This window comes from Pan troglodytes, chromosome 4, assembly GCF_028858775.2.
Source record: "Pan troglodytes isolate AG18354 chromosome 4, NHGRI_mPanTro3-v2.0_pri, whole genome shotgun sequence".
Classification (NCBI taxonomy): Eukaryota; Metazoa; Chordata; class Mammalia; order Primates; family Hominidae; genus Pan; species Pan troglodytes.
The window spans coordinates 12,072,067-12,095,829 of record NC_072402.2 but is presented as its reverse complement, the minus strand read 5'-3'; the positions used below and the strand labels follow the sequence as shown (position 1 = coordinate 12,095,829).

The 23,763-nt window shown below is 37.5% G+C and overlaps 1 protein-coding gene across 7 annotated transcripts in view; it reads left to right on the top strand.

The window, feature by feature from the left end:
• CTNND2 (catenin delta 2) overlaps positions 1-23,763 on the top strand; it is a 933,574-nt gene that overhangs the window by 476,466 nt on the left and 433,345 nt on the right. For all 7 annotated transcript variants that reach the window (XM_001147603.6, XM_016952954.3, XM_009448799.4 and 4 more), the window contains 2 exons: positions 17,197-17,231; positions 17,614-17,730. In XM_001147603.6, the coding sequence (XP_001147603.3) occupies positions 17,197-17,231; positions 17,614-17,730 (152 nt within the window). The remainder of the gene's footprint in view (positions 1-17,196; positions 17,232-17,613; positions 17,731-23,763) is intronic.

Sequence of the window (23,763 nt, the reverse complement as noted above, 5' to 3'; positions counted from 1 at the left end):
GAGATATAAAAATATAAGTTAAGGTTTCATTGTTTTCATAAAAGGATTTGCCATGATATGTTCTTAAAGTATTTAATATTAATATACAGGATGAGGACAAAGGGAACTGATTCTTAAATGTTCTTATTCCAAATGAGGTTATACAAATCAAAATATTCACTCGGTAGATTGATCACTTCTGCCAGTGATGCTTTATGATGAAAGTTGAATAAAAGTGTTGTAGTCGCTTTTTGTCACAGACAATTCTAAAGACAAGATTCAGCGAAATAAATGCAGAGTGTGCTTAGAATATTAAGAGGAAGTCCTATGCTTTCGTAACTATGCTGCCCTCCATTTGTGAACACCTGTTTTATGAGTACCAGGAACAGAGCTTCCCAATGCAACAAAAAAGGAAGAATGTGGTTTAGTCTCTGTTCTCAAGGTGCTCCCAGTCCAGAAAGACAAATGCTGAAAAACAAAGAATCCTAGCCTGTTTTGATAAGGGGTAAAGCTACTATGGAGTCTCAGAGGATACAGAGCCTCACTCAGTTGGCCTCATCTAAGGCAAGTGGCTGAGACGGGGTCCTCAAGTTAGGTCAAGGAGGTCCTCACAGTTGGAACATGCTTTCCAAGGAGCTGGGGCTTGATCTTACAGGTGATGATTAGGGAGAAGGAAATTTACTAAAAAACCACTGAAGGCTTTTGAACCGGGGATTGCTGATGGTCAGATTTTGGAAATTAATTAAAAAACTACTGAAGGCTTTTGAACCGCGGATTGCTGATAGTCAGATTTTGTCTTTAGGGTTGATATGGTTTGGCTGTGTCCCCACCAAGTCTCAACTTGAATTGTGTCTCCCAGAATTCCCACGTGTTATAGGAGGGACCCAGGGGAAGGTAATTGAATCATGGGGGCGGTCTTTTTCATGCTGTTCTCGTGGTGGTGAGTGAGTCTCACAAGATCTGATGGGTTTATCAGGGGTTTCTGCTTTTGCTTCTTCCTCATTTTCTCTTGCCGCTGCCATGTAAGAACTGCCTTTCGCCTCCCCCCATGATTCTGAGGCCTCCCCAGCCATGTGGAACTGTGAGTCCAATTAAACCTCTTTTTCCTCCCAGTCTTGAATATGTCTTTATCAGCAGCATGAAAACAGGCTAATAAAAGGTTGTGGATTTCTTTGACAGTGGAGATAATTGATGGGAGCAAAAAGACTGCAGACATGAAGAGGGAGAGAGGGGCAGTGGGGTGGAATGAAGTCTGGGAGAGGCAGGAGAGGATTTCTTGATATCCTCTGTGTGCCTGGGACCTTCATGTACCTTATTATTGAATCATCACAGTGGTCATTTGAGGTCAGTCATGTTCACGTATTTCACAATGCCCAATGCAAAATGCAAATTTAGGATCTGTTGTTCAAAAAGCAGATGGGGACCGGGCATAGTGGCTCATACCTGTAATCTTAGCACTTTGATAGGCTGAGGCAGGTGGATCGCTTGAGGTCAGGAGTCCGAGACCAGTCTAGCCAACATGGTCAAACCTTGTCTCTAATAAAAATACAAAAAAATTAGCCGGGCATGGCAGTGCATGCCTGTAGTCCCAGCTACTCAGGAGGCTAAGGCAGGAAAATCACTTGAACCTGGGAGGCAAAGGTTCCAGTGAGCCGAGATGGCACCACTGCACTTGAGCGTGGGTGACAGAGTGAGGCTCTGTCTCAAAAAAAAAAAAAAAAAAAGCATATGGGAAAATGCTTTTAAAGGTACTAAAAAAATACTAAGGCTTTTCTCCTTTCTTCCACTGTCTTGCTCTCAACTCGTCATAGTGTTGTTTTTTACATACTATTTAATATAATTCTAAGTAAAGAAAACTTAAAATTTTAAGTTGTTAGCACAGATTTTACTATTTATCTGTGTATTGTGCTATTCCAGATTCAAATGCAAATATAAGAGCATTTAACTTGTTTGCAGAATCACTGAAATAATACAGTTCATATTTCATAGCTCATGCATTTCCGTATGCTTTGTTCTTACTGCAGCAGGAGAAACACTGTGCAAAACCGCCTCCACTGTGTTTCTTTCATTTCTTGATATGCACATATTCTACCAACATTCTCTTATTGGTGAGTTAGAAATGAATGAAAGCAAATGGAACTATGAATTGCCCTGACTTTTCCTTTCCTTCTAAGTTATCATTTTCAACTTAACTGATTGGCTAACCTGAGTAAGAAAGGAGATGACAGGGCTCCTCAATTCTTCATGTTTTTCAGAAGGTCATTACCTTCTTCATTCAAAGCAAGTTCTGGCTTGAAGGGAAAGTGTGGTCTTTTGGAGCTGCCAGCACGCCTGCTTACTCAGTCATAAACGTAACACATTTACCTTGTACTGGCTTGAGTCTCACTCAACTCCCACAACACATCATGAGTCCATCAGGGCATTGCAAATGCTCTATGTGAACGAGGCAGCAAGGAACAGAGGAATGTGGATTGTGCGTATCTCCTTCACTCTGCACATGCTCCATTGACCTGTCAGATTTCACTTGCAAAACATAAGCTCAAAGATAGAGTTGTCCAGAGTTTTAAGAGGGCAACAGCGGAGCATTAAGCCAAGCATGGGGCCTTCTAAGTGTGGGACTCTGTGCAACTGCACAGGTCTCAGGCCCGTGAAGCCAGCCCTCATAATGTTATCTGAGCACATATGTGTAGACTCAGGCTATTGATAAGATGTGACTTCCTTCACATGTCTCATGAGCAGTAAGGAAGCTGTGATGGTGTCAATAAAAAATTATTCAATAGCACTTGATAAAGAATGAGAAGGATGACTTGTGTTTTTCAAGGGGGGCTACAACAATGCGGTTTGGTAGTGGAGGAGAGAGATTAGGCTCAACTTCAAATACAACATGGAAAAGTGGGAATTTATAGCCAAGGAGGAGGGTGGGGGTCAATGGATAGAAAATTACTGAGAGGAGACATCAGGGGAAAAAAAGGGATTCTGGCTAACCTGACCTAATAGGATTTTTGCTAAAGGCAGGCCAAGGGGATCCCACATCACCTGGAGGCTGATGGAGGTGGAGGAACCTGATCAGATGTGGAGGATGGGCGAAACTGACTTAGCAGGGTTGTTGCTAGAACTGCACTCTGCAAGGAAGATCATGGAAGATCTCAGGAGAGCCCAACCAACATTTGGTCAAGGAGAGAATCTTTGTCAATGAGAAGTTATTCATACCACCCAGGCACAGAGCTCTTTATACCACCAGGCAAGAGATGATAAAAATCCCCAACCAAGGCAGTTAAGGGGAGTGGGTTTCCAGGGACATTTCCAATGGAAAATGGATAGATTGGTGTAAATAATCCCAAGAATGATTAAAGATATGCTCTAAATATCTTAAGAACATTAGTAGGAATTTCAATTCATGGCTTTTAAAATGATTTTATACATTCGACTGGCAGTGCGGTTGTTTCATCAGACCTCTCATTCAAATCCTCATTCTTTCTTGAAAAGATAACTTCAGGACACATACAGCTGCTGTGTACCCGGAGAAGGTGGGGAGGCTGCTCCATCTTTCCCATTTCAAGTATCAGATGCTAAATGCTGGAAATAAAGTAATTTTTTAATGTGTAATTTTTTTCATGACAATAAATATGGAAGGCAACAGACATGTAGTCAATCAAGGAGACCCCTTTCCAGGCATTAGGATAGTGGGCTGGAAGCAGATTGGCACTGCAGTAGCTACCCTGCAAATCATCTACCAGGTGGCCGCCTAACTTCAGTAAATATGCTTCCAGAGAGCCAGTGAAGTATATTGTGTGAGGTCTTCTGAACTCACGTAGTATGCATTAAGACCTGTACTCTGCTCCAATTTTGAAAGCAAAAATATCATTTTTAATTTTCCCTGAGAACATATGGCAATGGAAGTGAATACAGGATCCTGATGAGCAGGGAATCTTACACATAATGGATGAGTTTTCCTTCAGTAGCAGCACAATTTCTTGTCTCTGATTAGCAATGGGCAGTATGATTGGTATATTATGCTCCAGGGATAACTCTTTCATTCACAGAACAAAGCAGAGATGAGCCCAGGGCAGGGTCACCTGAGCTCTGGCTGAAGAATGAAGAACAAAGGGATAATCAGAAGTCAACAATGGTTTCTTTTTTTCTCTTTTCTTCCTTTATTCCATCTTCCTTCCTTCTTTTCTTTCTTGTTACTTCACTATTCCCAATCTTTTAAAAAAAATTCTGGTTTAATTATTACATGGAAATAATTGTGTAACACATTCCACATAACGAACCAGTCTGGGAAAAGAAGACACAGTGGTATAAAACCACTTTCCTCTAATTTTTTTTTTGCTTTTTTATTTTGAAATAACTATAGATTTTTATGACATGCCAAACATACACACACACACACGTCTCTTCTAACTTCGCCTAGCCCCTCCAATAGTCATATCTTGCTTAAGTAGTACAATATCACAACCAGAATCAACATTGCTACAACCAACAGATTTCCCCAGTTTTATATGCACTGATGTGTGTGTGTATGTGTGTGTGTATGCGTGTTTAGTTCCATGCAGTTTTGTCATGTCAGTAGCTGTATGAAACCATGCCACAATCAAGATTTAAAACTATTCCATAGCTGCAAGTCTCCCCCGTGCTACCCCTTTTTAGCCACACACCCCCTTCTCCATCCCTAAACCCTGACAACTACTAATCTGTTTTCCAGTTCTACAATTTTGTATTTCAAGAACGTTATTCCTCTTTTTCACTCAGCACAATTCCCTTGAGAGTTGTTGCATGTTTCACATACACTTCCTTGGTATGGATGTATCAGTGTGTGTAACCTTTCACTTGCTGTAGAATATTTGTTACTTGTAGTTTTTGACAATTATGAATAGAACTCTAATGAACATTTGTGCACCCATTAAACTTTTTAACGAAACTTTCAGATGGTTTCAGATGACTCAGATGGTCAAAAGGCCAGTATTGCTCTTAAGGAAGTAAAGATCTATAACACCACAAAAAATTGTTGTACATGAATATTACATGGTTTCTGCTGTATAAAGGCACTAAGATTGAAACATATTTTTTACAAATCTTCTGTTGATCCTCAAAAAAAGCAAAAAAAAATATTTTTTTCTTTCTTGTGAAATCGGCAATGGTTATTCATTTGTATTTTCATTACATGTCTAAGAGGTGTTAGCTTTGCTTACATTAATAAAATCATAGCAAATGCAGTCAAATCCAATATTCAGGGTTTGATATACCTGTAGTAGATGACATATGTAGGAAGCAAAAGCAGAGGAAAGAGAAGCTATGAGCACATCAGTGTATTTTAGAGGAACAGAGGAGTGAGTTCACACATGTATGCAACAACACACATTCACACACTCATGCACATAATATCACACATAGAATCACAGGAAGCCAGGAAAACATAAGCTTGACCCCCTCCATTTTCTCAGAGAGGTCTCCAAAATTAAAGAGCTGCCTTAACTGAGATGATCCGACAACAGGGATAATTCTGGGAACAAAAATACATTGAATGCAAAAGAGTGAAACTTGAAATGTCTGGGAACCTTGATATACATGCCACTTCTATCGGCAAACAAACTAGGTACTCTTCTCCTGCAGAAATATCAGTTACGGATAATCCACCTGAGAGATGCAGTGAGCTCTCTCTTCACTCTCAGGATCAGGGAATGAAGTGTTCAAGTTAATCAACATCTGACTGTGAGTTATAATGTCACCAAAACAGAAGTATCATTGTGGCATATAGAATGCCACAGTATACACCAAGCACACAAACTACACAAACTATTCAGTTTGATGGTTTGGAAAGTACTTCAAAACACTGTATATTATAAGACCTATCAGTCAACTGGTGAACAGTACCCCTGGCCAACTGGAATTTCAACTTACTACATTCCAATTTATGGAATGCCCACTGGCAAAGATACTATGATACATTATTTTCTAACATAGTTGGTATTTGGAAATGTTACTTTACTGTAAATTTCTCATGTACTGTTATGAGCATTTGAAAAATAATACCTAGCCCCATGCATGAGAAGCTTCCCGGAATACTATAGAAGGAGCTACGGTGTGAGAATTTTCTACTTTATAATGCACCATTTGTTGCTGCTTCTGATATTGAATTTTATGCATAATATGTCTCTTGTAATATAAGTACAATCAACTTTGAAGCTATAAAAGAATTTGAAGAAGAAAAATATGAATGCATTTCTTTCCCACAGTGACAGCTTGGCTTGTATGTAGACAGAACATTTAGGGTGACTGAGCCTCTGGCTAATTATTTGTGGCTGTTAGAAACTAGAATATTTGCCGGGCGCGGTGGCTCACGCCTGTAATCCCAGCACTTTGGGAGGCCGAGGCGGGCGGATCACGAGGTCAGGAGATCGAGACCATCCTAGCTAACACGGTGAAACCCCGTCTCTACTAAAAATAGAAAAAATTAGCCGGGCGTGGTGGCGGGCGCCTGTAGTCCCAGCTACTCGGGAGGCTGAGGCAGGAGAATGGCGTGAACCCAGGAGGCGGAGCTTGCAGTGAGCTGAGATCGGGCCACTGCACTCCAGCCTGGGCGAAAGAGCAAGACTCCGTCTCAAAAAAAAAAAAAAAAAAAAAGAAACTAGAATATTTATTTTGAAGGAATTAAAACAAAACAGAATTTAATGTGAATTCTCCCTGGTTTGGCTGTAGCTGGCTGGCCCGCAGACGTGACAGTGTTGTGGTACTCTGTGATAAACACAGGAGTCGCGTGTGTCCAGGCCATGGCATGGGAGCTGTTACCACGTTGCAGTGTCAGTTGCTTGGACAATTGTCAGTCACCAGTGCCAACAAAATTAGCTTAAGAATATGAATTTCCCCTGCCTCAAACTAAAATTAATAGTGGCAATTTAGTTCTGATTTATTTTCTCCTGTGGTCTTGAAAATAGCAAATGGTCTTTATGGCTTTTACTATGGCAAGAATGGTGGCAGTTGCCAGGAAAGACATCCTGAGCAGCACTGATTTAAAAACTTACGGTTTTAAAGCAAATCATCTTTTTTTATAAATCACAGACTGCTTTGTTTCTTCTCCATTTTAGCGTGGGGGAAAAAAGATAGACAATATAAATTCTACAGAGCCTGTAACTTATATTTTTGATAATATTTATTGGTCCCCAGGTACAGACAAGTTGAATGCCATATGGTGGGCCTGCGTTCGTCTTTCAGTTCTGTGAATTAGCTGCACTCTCTCAGGCCTCTGTTCTTCTCTATGTGATAATGATAGCTTAACTTTTGTTGGGCGACTGGAGTGCGGGGGCAGTCCTGCATCCTATGTTCCTGGAAATGTTCTATGGATTTTTCGTGTTTTATACCCTTAACTTTTGTACAATCACTATGGGAAAAATTCTAGTGATATCTCTGTTTTACAAATGAGGAAACAGAGACTTGGAGAGTGTAAGGCAGAAGTGCCTTGATCACATCCCCTTAGGCAGCAACCCCCCAGTTCTGTGTGTTTACCTACTTGTGCCCTTACCTGACTGCAAACTCATAGACAGCTGGTGCTGCCCCTCTCTTCGTTATCCGCAGAGCCACAGTGAGCACTCACCAAGAGTTTGTGGTGACTGTGTCACCATTTTCTCTAGGACTGGTTGTGTCTGGCTGCTTAGATGCAGACACCGCCATGCCTGGGTATTTTTTTAGTGTCCACTGTTCCCATTTCCCCATATTGGCCCCATTTTGGCCCTCCCCCAGTGGACCACAGTGTACTCCAAGTGATGAAATAGATTAGAGTAAGCCATAGTCAATAAGCCATATAAGCCATTTGAACAACATGATGTTACTAGCAAAGCCGGTCCCCCTCAAAGTGGGGTGTTTCCCTGTTTGGTGCCTCGAAGCCAATATGCAAAACCAAAAGTAAGCGTCAAGCAGAGCAAGCTGTATTCAGTGGCCATGAAATCAAGAAGCGGGTGTGTGACTGGGGTGACAGCTGGAAAGTCACAGATGTGGGGCATCTTGAATGAAAGGGTTGGGCATGAAAAGCAAGGGGAAGAATATTCATATCTTTTCTGGGAATGGGCAGGGAACTTCTCAGAACTGGAGCTACCACTTTCCTTTTGTCCTTTTATGGTTTCCTCCAGTTGTTGTCATGGTGATTGCCAACTGTCATGGTGCTAGTGGGAGCATCATTTAGCATGGAAATCAGATTATAATGAAGTTAGAGGTTCTTCAGAGGTCAGATGAGCTGCTGTATTGGTTCCCGCTAGTCTTAGCCAGTTTGGTCAGAAGTGGGAGCTTCTGACCTCAGGGATCTAGTTTCCTAAAGGTAAGCAGAGTTAAGGTGGGGTAGAAATTTACCTGTGTCACGTAGGCATGACACTGGGTAACAATCTCATAAAAGAGGAAGCAGTTCCTTACTCCCTCAAGATATACCAGGCTTTGAGATTCTGTAGCTATATGCATCGTAGCCTGTAAAAATGTTCATAATAGCCATCAAGTTGTATTTTTGATCGCAATAGTTAAAGCAAAAAGAAGATATATCATCTAAGCAAGAAAAACGGCATTCTAATTGCATGGCAGAGATATTAGGACATTCATTTGGGATTATATCACAGACAAGTATAGAGACCACAGGCAGCCGACCAAAGGGAAATCAGTTCCACAAAACATTCTGCGGAGAGTGGAGTTATTCGGCAACCCAAACCAGTGATTCTGGACATAGTGCGCTAATGGAAAAGGGCAACAGCGGCCTAAAGCTGAGCGCACTCCTCACCATTTTTAACTAAATATGTTACACTTTCACAGTACTTGCGGCTAAGGGCATTTTATTTTGCAACCCATGGCTATTCTTGGGAGGGGCTGCATGCAAAACTATGTACTAAAAATGTTTTGCTGTCCAAATACAAGGTCAGGTCATATGGACATCATCACTATAAAGGTCTTTGTTCCTATAGGTTAGAATCAAATGTCAGTTTTTTTGTTTTTGTTTTTGTTTTTTGACACGAAGTCTTGCACTGTCGCCTGGGCTGGAATGCAGTGGCGCCATCTCGGTTCACTGTAACCTCCACCTCCCCGGTTCAAGCAATTCTCCTGCCTCAGCCTCCCAAGTAGCTAGGATTGCAGGCGCCTGACAACACATCCAGCTATTTTTTTGTATTTTTAGCAGAGATGGGGTTTCACTATGTTGGCCAGGCTGATCTCAAACTCCTGATCTTGTGATCGCCCGCCTCGGCCTCCCAAAGTTGTGGGATTACAGGTGTGAGCCACCACGCCCTGCCAGAGGTCAGTTTTGAAGCAATTTATTTCCCAGTAGTTTCTCTGGCTTATGTTTTAGGTACATTGCTTAACTCAAAAGCAGACTAACAAAAAAACTCATAGTTCTGTACCTTTATTTCATTTTGAGAGATATTGTGAGCAATAATACACCACATGATACAATGTGGAGACTGATGCTTTGGGCATCAAAAAATTGAAAAAGACAATAAGAGTATATTTGAGCAGGTTCATAACAGATGGAATATCTCTAGTAATGGTTTGCTTTGTGTCTTTTCCTGGCATTAAGAAAAATGCTTTGAACTTTCATATATATATTTTTATTAGAAATGGCCTGGAGATAGTTACTAAGGCTATGATGTTGGAATGATGAGGTGGAAATCACTTCTGAAGGAACTCAAAGGTTATCTTTGGGTTTACACCAGTGTGCTTCCTATTTCATGCCCTCTGAACTTGAAGGTTATTGGTTGCTTACTTGAAATGTTCAAACTAAATCAAACTTGAAACATTGTAAAAATGACACTGTCAATTGTCTCACATATGAAATGGAAAAAGAAGTTAATATATCTCTAAACAGTTGTTGCCACTATTATTTGTAATTATATATTTCAGAATTGTTTGGCATCATTTGAGTTTAAACTGGGAGTGATTCTAACAATGCTAAGAATATTATAAAGGCTGCAATCACAAAGATTTATCTAAACATTTAACTAAGCATATTTCTAAGTGTAGGAATCATGGGGAATTTTTTCTCTTCCAAGTATCAAAGATATTTTTAAAATAATGTTAACATTTTGTCTTACTAACTTCAGGTCATTTTGTCATATTTCATAAATAAAACATTGGAGATAAAAGAGGGAGGGAAGTTATCCTTCCTGGACTCATTTTCTTCACCCTCCTGACCCGCTGTAGAGCCACCACCACCATCTTGAATTTGATACCTTTTCAGTTCATATGTTTTTATTCTCTCTCTCTATATATATATATATAGATATCTGTATATATAGATAGATATCTATATAGATATATATATAGAGAGAGATGCATGTATATGTATTAATGTGTATATTTATAAACAATATTGTTTATTCAGTGTTTCTAAAATTCACATAATTGGGATCCTGCAATACGTATCTTATTGACAACTTCCATTTTTTTCTCTGTATTTTGTTTTTAAGAACTACATATGTATCTGGCTAATTTAGTTTACCTGCCAAATAGTATTTATTCCACAAGTGTTCATATGAGGGGATTTCAAAAAGTTTGTGGACAAATGGAATTAAAAGATAAAAGTAAAGAATAAACTGTATTTCTCCCAATATCCAAGTAGTAACCAGGTGCGACCCTGCTCCTTACAAATTGATGTGGATGGTCTGCCACTGCAGGCTTCATCTTCGTCATCATCTCGTCCCTTCTTAAAACCAGTTATCCATTTGTAACATGCTGATTTCTCTGGTGGCTTTATTACCATAAACTTTGTGTAAGGCATCAATGATTTTGCCATTCTTCCAACCAAGCTTCCTGTAAATTTGATATTTATTCTTGCTTCAATTTTAGCAGAATTCATATTGCTCTAACAAGAGCTCTTTTATTTCTTTTGTTTTTTTGTTTTGTTTTGTTTTGTTTTTGAGACGGAGTTTCACTCTTGTTGCCCAGGCTGGAGTGCAATGACCTGATCTTCGCTCACCGCAACCTCTGCCTCCAAGGTTCAAGCGATTCTCCTGCCTCAGCCTCCCAAGTAGCTGGGATTACAGGCACGCGCCACCACGCCCAGCTACTTTTGTATTTTTAGTAGAGATGGGGTTTCTCCATGATGGTAAGGCTGGCCTCGAACTCCCAACCTCAGGTGATCCACCCACCTCAGCCTCCTGAAGTGCTGGGATTATAGGAGTGAGCCACCATGCCTGGCCCAAAAGAGCTCTTTTCAAACCGATATCTTACCCTCGTTAGTGCGTCAAACTAGATCAGGTTCAGACATGTTATAACAAGTTAATATCAGCTTATTTGGGTGCAACAAATATTTGAAATCCACAAATAAATTTTTCATAATATGCATTTTCCATAAACTTTTTGAAGTCCCCTCATATATGATATGTAATCATATTATTATATTTGTTTATTTTTCTATTGCTGGAACACATAGGCTGTTTCCATTGTCTTGCTATTACAACAATGTAGGCAAGAACAATCTTGTACAAGTCTCCTGGACAAAGATGCAAATGTTTTCCTGGAGTCTCTACATAGAAGCAAAATTCCTGGGTGATTAGGTATTACATGTACAAAATTACCAGGTACTATCCCACAAGTCACCTGTGTGTTTCACTAATTTACTTTCCCACCTACAATGTATGAGAATTACTTCCCCATTTCTTCCCCCACACTTAATATTGTCAGGCTTTCAAATTTTTGGACAGTTTGTGGTGTATGAGGAGTTATCTTGTGTTTAATTTTTATTCCTCAAATACTTTTAATGTGTTCAGTGGCCATACATTTTTTTTTGTTTTTTTGCTGTGCACCAGCTATGCATGTCTGATGAGCTCTCTTCTATTTCATTTTAAATCTCTATCTTATTAATTCGTTGGAGTTCATTGTATATTCTGGAAAGTAAGCCTTTGTAAGTTATATGCCTTGCAAATATTTTCTCCCAGGTTGTGGCTTATTTTACAACTTGGTTTCTGGTAGGAGTTTTTTAGTCACATAAGGTTTTACTTTTGATGTAGCCAAATGTATAACTGGAATAGTGGTTCACACATTTCTGTAGACTCTGGAACCAGAAAACCAAGGTCATAACCCTGGCTTCTCTACTAACTGGCTGAGGGACCTCTAGCAACTTCCCTGGCATCTTTTTACCTTGGTTTTATTATCTCTAAAATGGGAAAATATTACCTTTCTCAAAAGTTTTAATATGAAGATTAACTACAAATCAGTTAGACTATTGTCTGCTACCAAATGAGACCTATATAATTATTAGCTATTAGGATTTTTGCTTTCAATATATTGTTTCAAAATTTCTTTCCTAGCATCACTGATGTCTTTATGTATTTAAAGGCTAAGTGTTATTTATGGTTGTCTTTGTCCTAAATACATGTTTTTCTCACAGTCACTAGGTTCTGGATCTTATATTTAGGTATATTCAAACACATATGGACTGATCAAAATTATGTCTATAGTCTTTTTTACATTTATTTCTTTAGAGGTGATTTCTATTTCATAAAATAGCATTTCAGCAGTAAAAGCAAACTTTATTTCCTGAAGTTGAACATGCGTTTAAGTTATAACACCTTCAAAAATGACGTTTCTATTATATTAAATTGAATTATGTAATTGAGAGAAAATTTACCACAGGTAATTCCTAGACACCTGATATGAGTGTGTCTGTGACCCAGGCATAATCCATGTTTATTGAATAAATAAATAGTTTGTTTGCTTTTTAAAAAGCATCTACCTTAGAGCAATTTTTAAAACAAGGAATCAAATACATAAAATAGGCAATTGCATAAAATCTCCTAGCTAAGAGAATAAAGTGTGCACTTAAAGGAAATAAAATCCAAACTAGCTTTCTCTTGGGACTTCCATTCTCTGTGATCAGTCATACTTTTAATGCATTTTAACTGTGCCAAAGAAATCAGGGAAACCATTGAAGTGATTAATGCTTTTGTCTGCCCAAAAGGAAGTTGCCTGTGCTTTGGAAAGACAGTTTTATAATCACTTCCAATTATATTTTTTAAATTATAATAAAAAGAGTTTCTTCTTTTTTCTGTTGTGTCATAAAATTGAAACACATTTGATAGAGATGAACAGAAAAATAAATATCTAATAGCATGACGTGTAGTCCTAAACATAAAATCAACACCTGCACATAAAATCGGCACCACCTTATTTGTACTAGGGTTACCCCGGACATTTTCTTCCAACTCTGTACTGCAGAAATTGAAGAGCAAGAGCAAGAAATGCCTTAGGAATTCACCTTTTTGTTTTGGTCAGTGTGACATTTATTCTTCGGGATCAGACAGCCCTCTAATTACAGAGTTTTAACACAACAATGGTTTGTTTCTCACTGGTGCTCTGTGTTCTCTGTGGGTTGGCAGAAGTCTCCATTCCGCATAGTTACCCAGGCATGCATCTCAACACGAGGCTTGAGAGAGAGAGAAAGCATGAAGACCTCATGCTTATTAGTCTGTGCTTGGCCATAAAGTGGCACTTGTCACTTCCTCTCATAGGCTTTTGTGACCCCATCTATGTGGAAGGGAGCTAAGCAGAGTGTGTTCCTTAAAGTGCCTGCAAGGAGAGGCGTGCTGGACTTTACTGAGCACTGGGAATGACTTTCATTGACACCCTCACTCATATCACTTAAAATGGGTGGTAACCTAAGCATGTCTCCTTGCACAAATTTTCAAAAATCATTTTTTAATTTTTTAGAGGCAGGGGTCTTACTCTTTTGCCTAGGCTGGGGTGCATGAGGGACAGTGGTGCAGTCTCAGCTCACTGCAGCCTCAAACTCCTGGACTCAAAGAATCTTCCCATGTTGACCTCCCAATTAGCTAGAAATAGAGGCACGCACCAACAAACCTTGCTAATTTTTAAAAAGATTTTGTAGAGATGAGGTCTTGCTATGTTGCCCAGGCTAGTCTGGAATTCCTGGCCTCAAACCATCCCCCTGCTTCAGCCTCCCAAATCACTGGGATTATAAGCATGAGCCAGGGTTAGAGGCATGAGTCACCATGCCTAGCCCTGCCATGACTTGATTTTGAAAGAATGGCTGTTATTAAAAAGTCAAAAAATAATAGATGCTGGAGAGGTTGAGGAGAAAAGTGAACACTTACACACTGTTGGTGGGAATATAAATTTGTGCAACCATTGTAGAAAGCGGTATGATGATTCCTCAAAGAGCTAAAAGCAGAACTGCCATTCAACCCAACAATCCCATTACAGAGGAATATGAATTATTCTACCATAAAGACACATGCACACAAATGTTCATTGCAGCACTATTTACAATAGCAAAGACATGGAATCGACCTAAATGCCCATCAATGATAGGCTGATTAAAGAAGATGTGGTACATATACACCATGAAATACTATGCAGCCATGAAAAAGAATGAGATCATGTCCTTTGCAGGAACATGGATAGGGCTGGAGGCCATTATCCTTAGCAAACTACTGCAGAGACAGAAAACCAAAGACTGCATGTTCTCACTTACAAGTGGGAGCTAAATGATGAGAACTTATGAACACAAAGAAGGAAACAACAGACACTGGGGTCTATTTGAGAGTGGAGGGTGGGAGGAGGTGGAGAAGCAGAAAAGATAACTCTTGGGTTCTGGGCTTAATTCCTGGGCGATGAAATAATCTGTACAACAAACCCCCATGACATGAGTTTACCTATGTAACAAACCTTCACATGGATCCCGGAAATAAAGGTTTAAAGAAAAGAATTTGAGTTTAGGAGTTCACACATCAGTTTAAATCCCTGCTGGGATCCTTAGGAGCTGTTTGGCCAAGTTTTTCAACATTACTAAATCTGTTATTCCCCATCTATAAAGGAGAGATTTGTGATTGTTGTGAATTAACTGGGCCTTGGTATTCAGGAAGCACTTAGTAAATAGCTGTACTGGTGAAGGAATGTAGGAATATAGAGATAATAGCAAATCCTGGAGGACATAACACGAGAACTTTTTTGTTGTATCTGTTTCCTGGCGCTGTCATAACAAATTACCACAACCGGGTGACTTAAAACAATAGAAATTTATTCTGTCATGGTTTTGGAGACCAAAAGTTCAAAATCAAGGTGTCAGCAGGGCTGCGTTCCCTACAAATACTCCAGGGGAGTTTCCTTCCCTACCTCTTTCAGGTTCTGATGACTTCATGCATTCCTTGACTTGTGCCTGCATCACTCCAGTCTCTGCCCCCATTTTCACATGGCCTGCCCTTCTCCATTTTTGTCTCTCTTCTATCTCTTATAAGTACACGTGTCATTGGATTTAGGGCCCACCTGGATGATCCAGGATGACCTCATCTGAAGATTATTAACTTAATTACACCTGCAAAAGCACTTTTCCCAAATATGTTACCATTCACAGGTCTTAGGGTTTTGATGAGGACATATCTTTTGAGAGAGGAAGGCCCTCCGTTCAACCCACTATCAATATGGAAGTGTTTTCTATCTGTGTATAAATCCATGGCATGTAAACACTTAAAATATTATACCACCTTGAGAATTTGTCCAGCCTTAAAATATAGAAGAATGAAGTTGTGGGGAGCCCTAAATTAATAATGGATGATTAATGAAAATAGTATCTAGTGTTTTTCAAAGTTAGAAGCACGCAAGGATCATCATGGAAGCTTGTTATGCAATGCAGGCTCCCAGCCTAATCCGTAGACTTTCATCTTGTAGGTCTCTAGTAGGGCCCCAAAATACATATACTTAAGAAATGCTACAGGTGATTCTGACACAAGTAAGCATTCGGAATTACTCAGAACCCATATGCCTGAGTTCTAGTCTACCTTCTGCAAATGACCAATGGGATTGATCTTTAAACAGTAGTATTTTGATATTCACATTGTTGAAAAGTAATGATCCATAGACTTCTTAGAGGATTAAAATAGCCAGGATAACTATGGTTCTGATTTTTGAATTGGTGATTCTTGAATAATAAGATGGGACTACTTTATATTAAATTCCACTTACTAAGTGAACCTGTTAATTTTTAAAAGGTTTTTATAATTTTTAAAATCATTTTTATTACATTTCTATTTTAAGGGCTAAACTTTGTAGTTATATGTTACTATTATATAATGTCACATCTTTTTGTGCAAGAAATAGTTGCATTGGACTGAATTTGAAATATTATCATTTCCTGTATCAATATTGTCTACAGCTCTCATTATTATAAAACCATTGTCCAGTTTCCTAATATGGATTGACTCAGGGGCAAGATACCCTATAACAGTCACATGTCTCTTAATGGACTACTCTTGTTTTCATTTACGCCAGTCATGGCCTTTCTGAACATTGATTTATACCCAGAATTCCCTTTTTCTCCGTAAATGTATTCAGAACCCACCTCTAAGGTACAGACTAAAGGTCTACAATCCACGTGCTGTTGTGAAACTAATGAACTATTCATAGAATCTGGTAGAACAGAGTAAAATATCATGAAATAAGTGTACAAAATCGTTCTCAAAATGATGTCTTTCAGGAATTAGCATGTAGATTTCTCACCAATTATTTACGTATAAAAAAGGGGCATGTAGGAAGTGTTTGCATACACAATGGAAGAATTGCTCATATTTAGAAACTATATATTTTGTATTTAATAAATCCAAAATAAATCTGTTACCTATACAGAACCACTCTATACAGTATCTTTGGCATATGTATATGGACAACCCTTTCCATCTGGGTCATTTCATAAGATGTATTATTGAGACTTTTGGAAATGTGTATTTAGTTGGTGGCAAAGTGTTATAATTTTTAAATTACTTAAACTCTTAATAATCAACTAAAGGGAAATTTTAATATGATATGACTAAATGGAGGCAAAGATTTATTTCATCTCTCTAATAAAAAAAGGGATAGTTATTTCCTTATTAGGCTACCTTACAAAGTCTACATGATCCTATTCTAAAATAACTAAAATTGAGTAAAACTGCATGTATATAGAAGCTATTGTAAAGAATGAGTCTAACAGGTTGGACTTTGTAAAAAATGAGCTCTTCTGAAAATTACTGGACAATGTCCATTTAAAACATGCTAATACTTGTGAATCAAAAGGGATATACAGCAAATGGATTAAAATTAAAATTATATCAAAGTGGAATCCCTTTTCGTAGTAAGAAATGAAAGGAAATGCAATGGAGCCACTGTTACTACCCTAATGTGCCTTTTTGTCTTAGATTTTAGGGTTTTATTTTTCTTTTCTAATCAATGCATTATATCTCTGTATTCTCTTTTTTACAGTTCAGCAGAAGAGCAGTTTCAGTGGCAGTCACAAGGTAATGTCTATCTTATTGATGAACACTTACACTTATAAACATATCTCTACTGATGACTTTTCTTATGAACTTTAGAATGAGACTTAGAAAAGTAATAGGAAAACATCCCGATAGTAAAATTAGATGAAGTCATTATGATAGCTCACAGTTTATTGAGAGTTAAATCTTTCAATTCTGTAGTAACTATGCTCTTCAAGGGTACATGAAATTGCTGACCTTGGCTTTAATGTTGGTTGACCAAAAACTAAAATGGAATAGCTAATGAAAACTTCATAGAGGTAATATATTTGACTAGGATATTTTCCATGATTAAATGATAACCTAAATCTTTAAGAATAATATACCATGTGTTTGTTCATCACTTTAAAATATTTCATTTCAGATGGTCAAAAAGATATCGAAGATGAGCTTACAACAGGTCTCGAGCTGGTGGACTCCTGTATTAGGTCACTACAGGAATCAGGAATACTTGACCCACAGAATTATTCTACAGGTGAAAGTAAGTCACGTGGCAGTTATGCTTGAAGATAGTTGAAATATAGGAGTATTATGTCATTATTTCTAATATCATTACTGTTATGAGCCATATCAAATGAGGATTTCAGGATATTTTTATGCTTGTTTTATCCATTTCACTCTGTCCCATCTGTTCCCTTCCCACATTATCCCACCTCAATTCACATTGGAGTATAAACTCTTTTAAGTCAGTAGTTGGCATCTAGTTTTCGCACTAATTACTGACATACTGGTGATTCTCACTGTTCTCTGATATCCCTTTCAATATCTAGACTACTGCATTTTATGAACTCATCATATATTTTGTAGTCAACACAATGTCTGCCTTAAAATTAACTATCAATGCTGGCCGGGCGTGGTGGTTTACGCCTGTAATCCCAGCACTTTGGGAGACCGAGATGGGCAGATCACAAGGTCAAGAGTTTGAGACCAGCCTGGCCAATATGGTGACACCCTGTCTCTACTAAAACTACAAAAAAACTAGCCAGGCATGGTGGTGCGTGCCTATAGTCCCAGTTATTCGAGAGGCTGAGGCAGGAGAATCACTTGAATCCAGGAGGCAGAGGTTGCAGTGAGCCGAGATTGCGCCACTGTACTCCATCCTGGGCAACAGAAGGAGACTCCATCTTAAAAAAAAAAAAAAATTACCTATCAGTGCTTTACTCATAGAGATCACTGTTGGTAGAAATCATAAAAAGCAGCAATTATATGACAAAATAGGAAAAAAATTGGTGTACTCTTAGTATTATCTATTTAGTACTATGCTAAGGTACTATGCAATAAATTCTTACATTTCTGTATTTAACCATCTTGCATTGCTATATTAATTCCATAGAACATTTAAAAATCACTTTCTCTCCATTTAATGACATATTTTTCAACAAGAATGGTTGTGGATTAAGAGTTGAAATGAACCTCCTTTAAATAAATCATAAAATTCTTTTTACTTATTTTAATAAAATTCCACAAAAGACTAAAAATTTCATCATTAAGATAGGTATTATCCTGGTAATACATCAAAAACCAGTGAAGCATTTTATTCCTTAATTTAAAAAATAAAATTTCCTCCAATACCCACTAAGCTTCGTCATGCAAAAGGAAGACATAAGGATAAGATAGCAAACTGATCTTGAAAACCATTTATTTTACAGATTAGCTCATTTTCTCTATAATCTTTGTAATACCATTACTGTTAGGATAACATTGTTGTGTATACACAGATTTATTTATACCCGTATGCATCCTCTCAATACAATTCGTAAAGAAAGATTGGTTGGTATTATCCTTGTTCTCTGTATTTTGTATTGAAAAATGTATAATCGTTACCTCTTTTACTCATAGTCATTAAATATATTTCTCTTGTAGGGACAACTCTAGTTAGAACACATTTAATTAATATTTGAAACACATGCATTCATCTTATTAGCGAGTAATAAAAGCAGCAACAGAATAGTTTGCCTTGTTGGGAAACGGGGAGATGATAGTGGAAATCTCATTTTTTTATATAATAATATATTTGATTATGAGTTTAGGAGAAGGAGTAACATTTAATAAATGGAAAGTACAGATAATAATGAGTTAAATAAAAAGTAAACAAATTAAAATAGAAGGGATAATATAGGTATATCAATCTAATGCTGCATTCTAAATTCTCCTCTGAAAAGAATAAAAGTTCAAATTTGCAGTAAACAAAGATAAAGTAGTTATGAGTTATTCATAACATTTAATGAAATAAGTGTTGAAATTAAAGGAATAGTCAAAGTAGTGCCTGCAAATATAATCAACGCAAAGAGTGGGATTGGAAGAATAATGTGAGATAAATTGGAATTTAATACAGAATCACTTAGCAGGGCCAAAGATGGGAGTTATGTAGTGAGCTGTCTTAACTTATAAAGATGTGTTAAGCTCATACTCAAATCTAATGAACATGTGTGCACCAAACAGCATAGCATGTGAATATTCAAACAAATGTTACTGAAAATAAAAGAAATTAAGGAAAAATATTATTGTGAACATTTGAATGCACGTCTCATGAATCAGACAGAATGCTAGAAGGGAAAGCCACAAAATGTTGAAATAACAAATTAAGATAACCATGTATTAAATAACTTTTAAAGGTTTTATTTATTGCATGATAGTATATGTTTGTTACATATGTCCAAGGAAAATTTATAAAAATTGACCAGCTACTAGAAGATAAAGGCAATTATAAAAGTTAAGAAGTATGGAGGGCCATATTCTTGGATAAAAATCTACCAACACTAAAAGTAAATAATAAAATTGTAAGCAAAATGTACTAATATTAAAACTAAGAAACATACTTCTGGATATTTACTGAATCAAATGGAAATAATAAGGAAAATTGCATAGTATTTACTAAGCAAATAAAACAGGAACATTTTTTAGTAAAAACAGAAATATGGGGGAAAAAACACATTCAGAGGATATCTTAACTTCATGATTAAAAATAGAAAACAAAATAAAGAATGTTGTACTTATTTGGGGAAAATCTTAAAAGAGGTAAATAAATAGCAAGAAACTAGTAAGATGCACACGATAATAGTAATGCAGAGATAAAGTAATATAAAGTAAAATAGTCAAAGATAAATAAATGCCAGAAGAGAGAAATAGAGGGGATAAATAGATGATATTTTTTTCTGTAAGTCAAATAATAGTACTGAGCTTTCTTAGTTGAGAAACTCTGTTACACACAAGGAAAATGGAAAGAAATTTTTTAGCTTTCACTTTAGTTTGCCTACAATATGTATTCAAAAATTACCTACAAATGGTTTATAATAGGGAAGTTAAATGCTCCAGTATGGTCTTTCCACATATATTTGGTAACCACCAAATATTTATTTTTCAGAAAGATTAGTCACTTTATATTGTCACGTACTGAATTATCTTATTGAAGACTCCTAGGATTTTAGTTGATTATTTCTTTTGAAAGCTCCTTCATCCTGCTTTGAAGAAAGGAAAAGAAACAAAACAAAAAAGAAACAATTGATAAAAGTACCATTCAAAAGTTGTATGCGGAAGGATTCTGAACCATAGTCACATAAAGAATATTATTATTCTTAAGAACCATTTGCCCTTAACATCTTCAGAGTCACCTTGAAACTGAAGTAACTGAGTAAAAAGTAGGAAAATAATTTTAACATATTGGGTAGATAACTATCATTTTGGGCATCAATATTGCAAATTTTAAGTGTTCAGAGGATCATAAAATAAAAATCTAAATTGCTCTGTGTATATATATTAGTTAGGTTCCAGATGAGATATAGATTCTATTCAAAAGAGTTTAACTGAACAGAATTTAATTAAGGGACTATTTATGAAGAGGTGGGCAAGATTAAGGGAACAAACAGCGCATGTTGTGGTATTCAGGCAGTGGAAGACAGATATGCCCTTACCAACCTTAGACCCTAAGGGAAATCAAGGAACTATCCCCAGCAGAGTCTAGCAGCAAGCGGGGAATCAATGTCATAATCTCTTTTTCCTCCCTCCCCCGATCTCCTTCTCCTGCCTCCCATTGGCCAAACCCAACCAGAAGCCAAACTGCAAGACATCCTTCTCTGTGCAGAGGACTAGCAGAGAGTGAGTGTACAGCACTATCAGCACAGCATCCTCCTCGATAGTGGAACAACCGTATACCATATTTACCTCTCCCGTATAGAAACATAGCAAATAGATATGCAGTGGCACATTGACAGATTTCATCTAATTAGGAAAAGCCCATCAGATTCTGCCAGTCAGTGATTATTCAATCAATGGATTCATTAGCTATGAACCAGCTAATGCTAAATTGGACCTGGCACCCTGCCCTTGAGAACCAGTCTCTTAATCCTCACTCAAAAGGGACTAAAACAAGGCTAAATACTGTCTAAACTCAGTCTGGAAAAGTTCTAAAATGGAAAGCAGTCTCACCCCATGAGCGCATAGTTCTTAATTTGTTTTATTTAAAGCTTTTTGCTATTTGTCTTTCAAAGGTCTGATTAAAATAAAATTTGAGTCACAGTACGCATCTTCTTGACCTCAAGGCAAGCAGTAACTGCTCTGCTATGCTGATTTTATTGGGTCATACAGTTACCAGTGTTTTCCAACACTTTGTGTATTTTTAACAGTGCAATCTGAAACACTTGGTAAACCATGTGCACAACCTTTGCCACCCTGCCTCTTTTTTGTGACTACTGGCTGTGTAATTTCAATTTTAACAAATATGTGTCACTGAGTCACTAGGAGAATTACTTCAGAGACTGCTGTCGCTTCAGTGGAACAAAACAAAACAACAAAAAATAATTTACCAACAGAAGCTTGGGGCCATTAGCTTTCTACATAATGAATAATGTGACTTGAACTGCCTAGGACCAAGTACTTTCTTTAATCTATGCATCCTTTTATATACAAACTCAGAAATAAAGGTGATTATATCTTAGCCAGTGATTCACAAAAATGTTGTCAGTCAAAATAAGAAATAGAAAGGATAACCTGGAAAAAAATAACTTGTATGTTTAACCACAGATTGTTAATTTGTTTAAATATTGTATTTTGCAATAGTAATTATTTTTTCTGTAGCAAATTAATGAATTGAAATTCTGTCATATTTTAGAAAATTCCATTATTCAGTAGGAAGAAAATCTTCAGAGCTAATATATTCTGAGTGTTATGGTAAAAAAAGTACATATTATTATAAGTTTTCAAATCTGAATATATTTTTAAATATATTCAGGAATCAATCATATATGTTACCATTCTAAGCAGGTGGAATTAAAATAGAATAATCATATATAGTTTAACAGAGGCAAATGTATTATTCACTGTTGACTTACAGTTTTATTTTATTTTGATTACTGTGAATATACTTAATTTACAAGAGACATTTGAGAGATCAGGTTATTTAAAAGCTATAAAACCTAATTCCATATGTTCTCATGCAATAATAATAATAAAGGTGGGAGGCATCCTTGTGAAGTGAATGTTTTCATAATTCGTGTTAAGCACGACACCAAAAGATGCAGAAGAGGTCTTAGGAGAGTAAATTTTTCATGAAAATCATAGTAATCAAAATGATGAATCCATTAATCAAATTGGCTCAAAAAATAAAAGTCATGGTCAGGGAAAAAGGGCTGTTTTCTTTGTTTTGCTTTCTATTATAGTGGAAACCAGGTCCTCCAATAGACCCAACAGGATAGAAAACCTTCCTCATCCCAGATGTGCCCAAGGACTGTCACCTGGCCTTAGACACCCCACATCCTGAAAGCGTGTCTGAGTCAGTTGAGCTATCCTAACTGTTCATTCCCTGTGAAATCACTTTATCATATGCTCTTTGGTCCAGTTTTGTTTATTTACCTATTTATGAGATGGAATTTTGCTTTTGTTGCCCAGGCTGGTGTGCAATGGCGCAGTCTTGGCTCACTGTAACCTCTGCCTCCTGGGTTCAAGCGATTCTGCTGCCTCAGCCTCCCAAGTAGCTGGGATTACAGGTGCCCCACTACGCCTGGCTAATTTTTGTATTTTTAGTAGAGACGGGGTTTCACCATGTTGGTCAGGCTGGTGTTGAACTCCTGACCTCCAGTGATCCGCCCACCTTGGCCTCCCAAAGTGCTGGGAGGTCCAAGTTTTTAAAATACAAACAAGACTGTTCTTTCCAGAGGTTTGTCATGGTGTCCATGTCTAAAGTTGGCTGATGCTACCATTCCTTTTGAAATTCACTTACACTCACTTTCCCCCCTACCTCGGGTGTATGAAATTAATGGGAGGTTAGCAGTAGCAAAAATGGAAGGTGAGGGCAAAAGCTGAGGGAAAACACATAGGTGGCCCACAGGAAATAATAAAATCCTTCAGGAAGCTGTAATTATCCTCCATTCCAGAAAGTATTTCTACCTGTTTCTCAGCCGATGTTTAATTTCTCTTTTTTTTTTTTTTTAACGGAGTCCTGCTCTGTCGCCAGGCTGGAGTGCAATAGTGCAATCTCATCTCACTGCAACGTCTATCTCCTGGGTTCAAGTGATTCTCC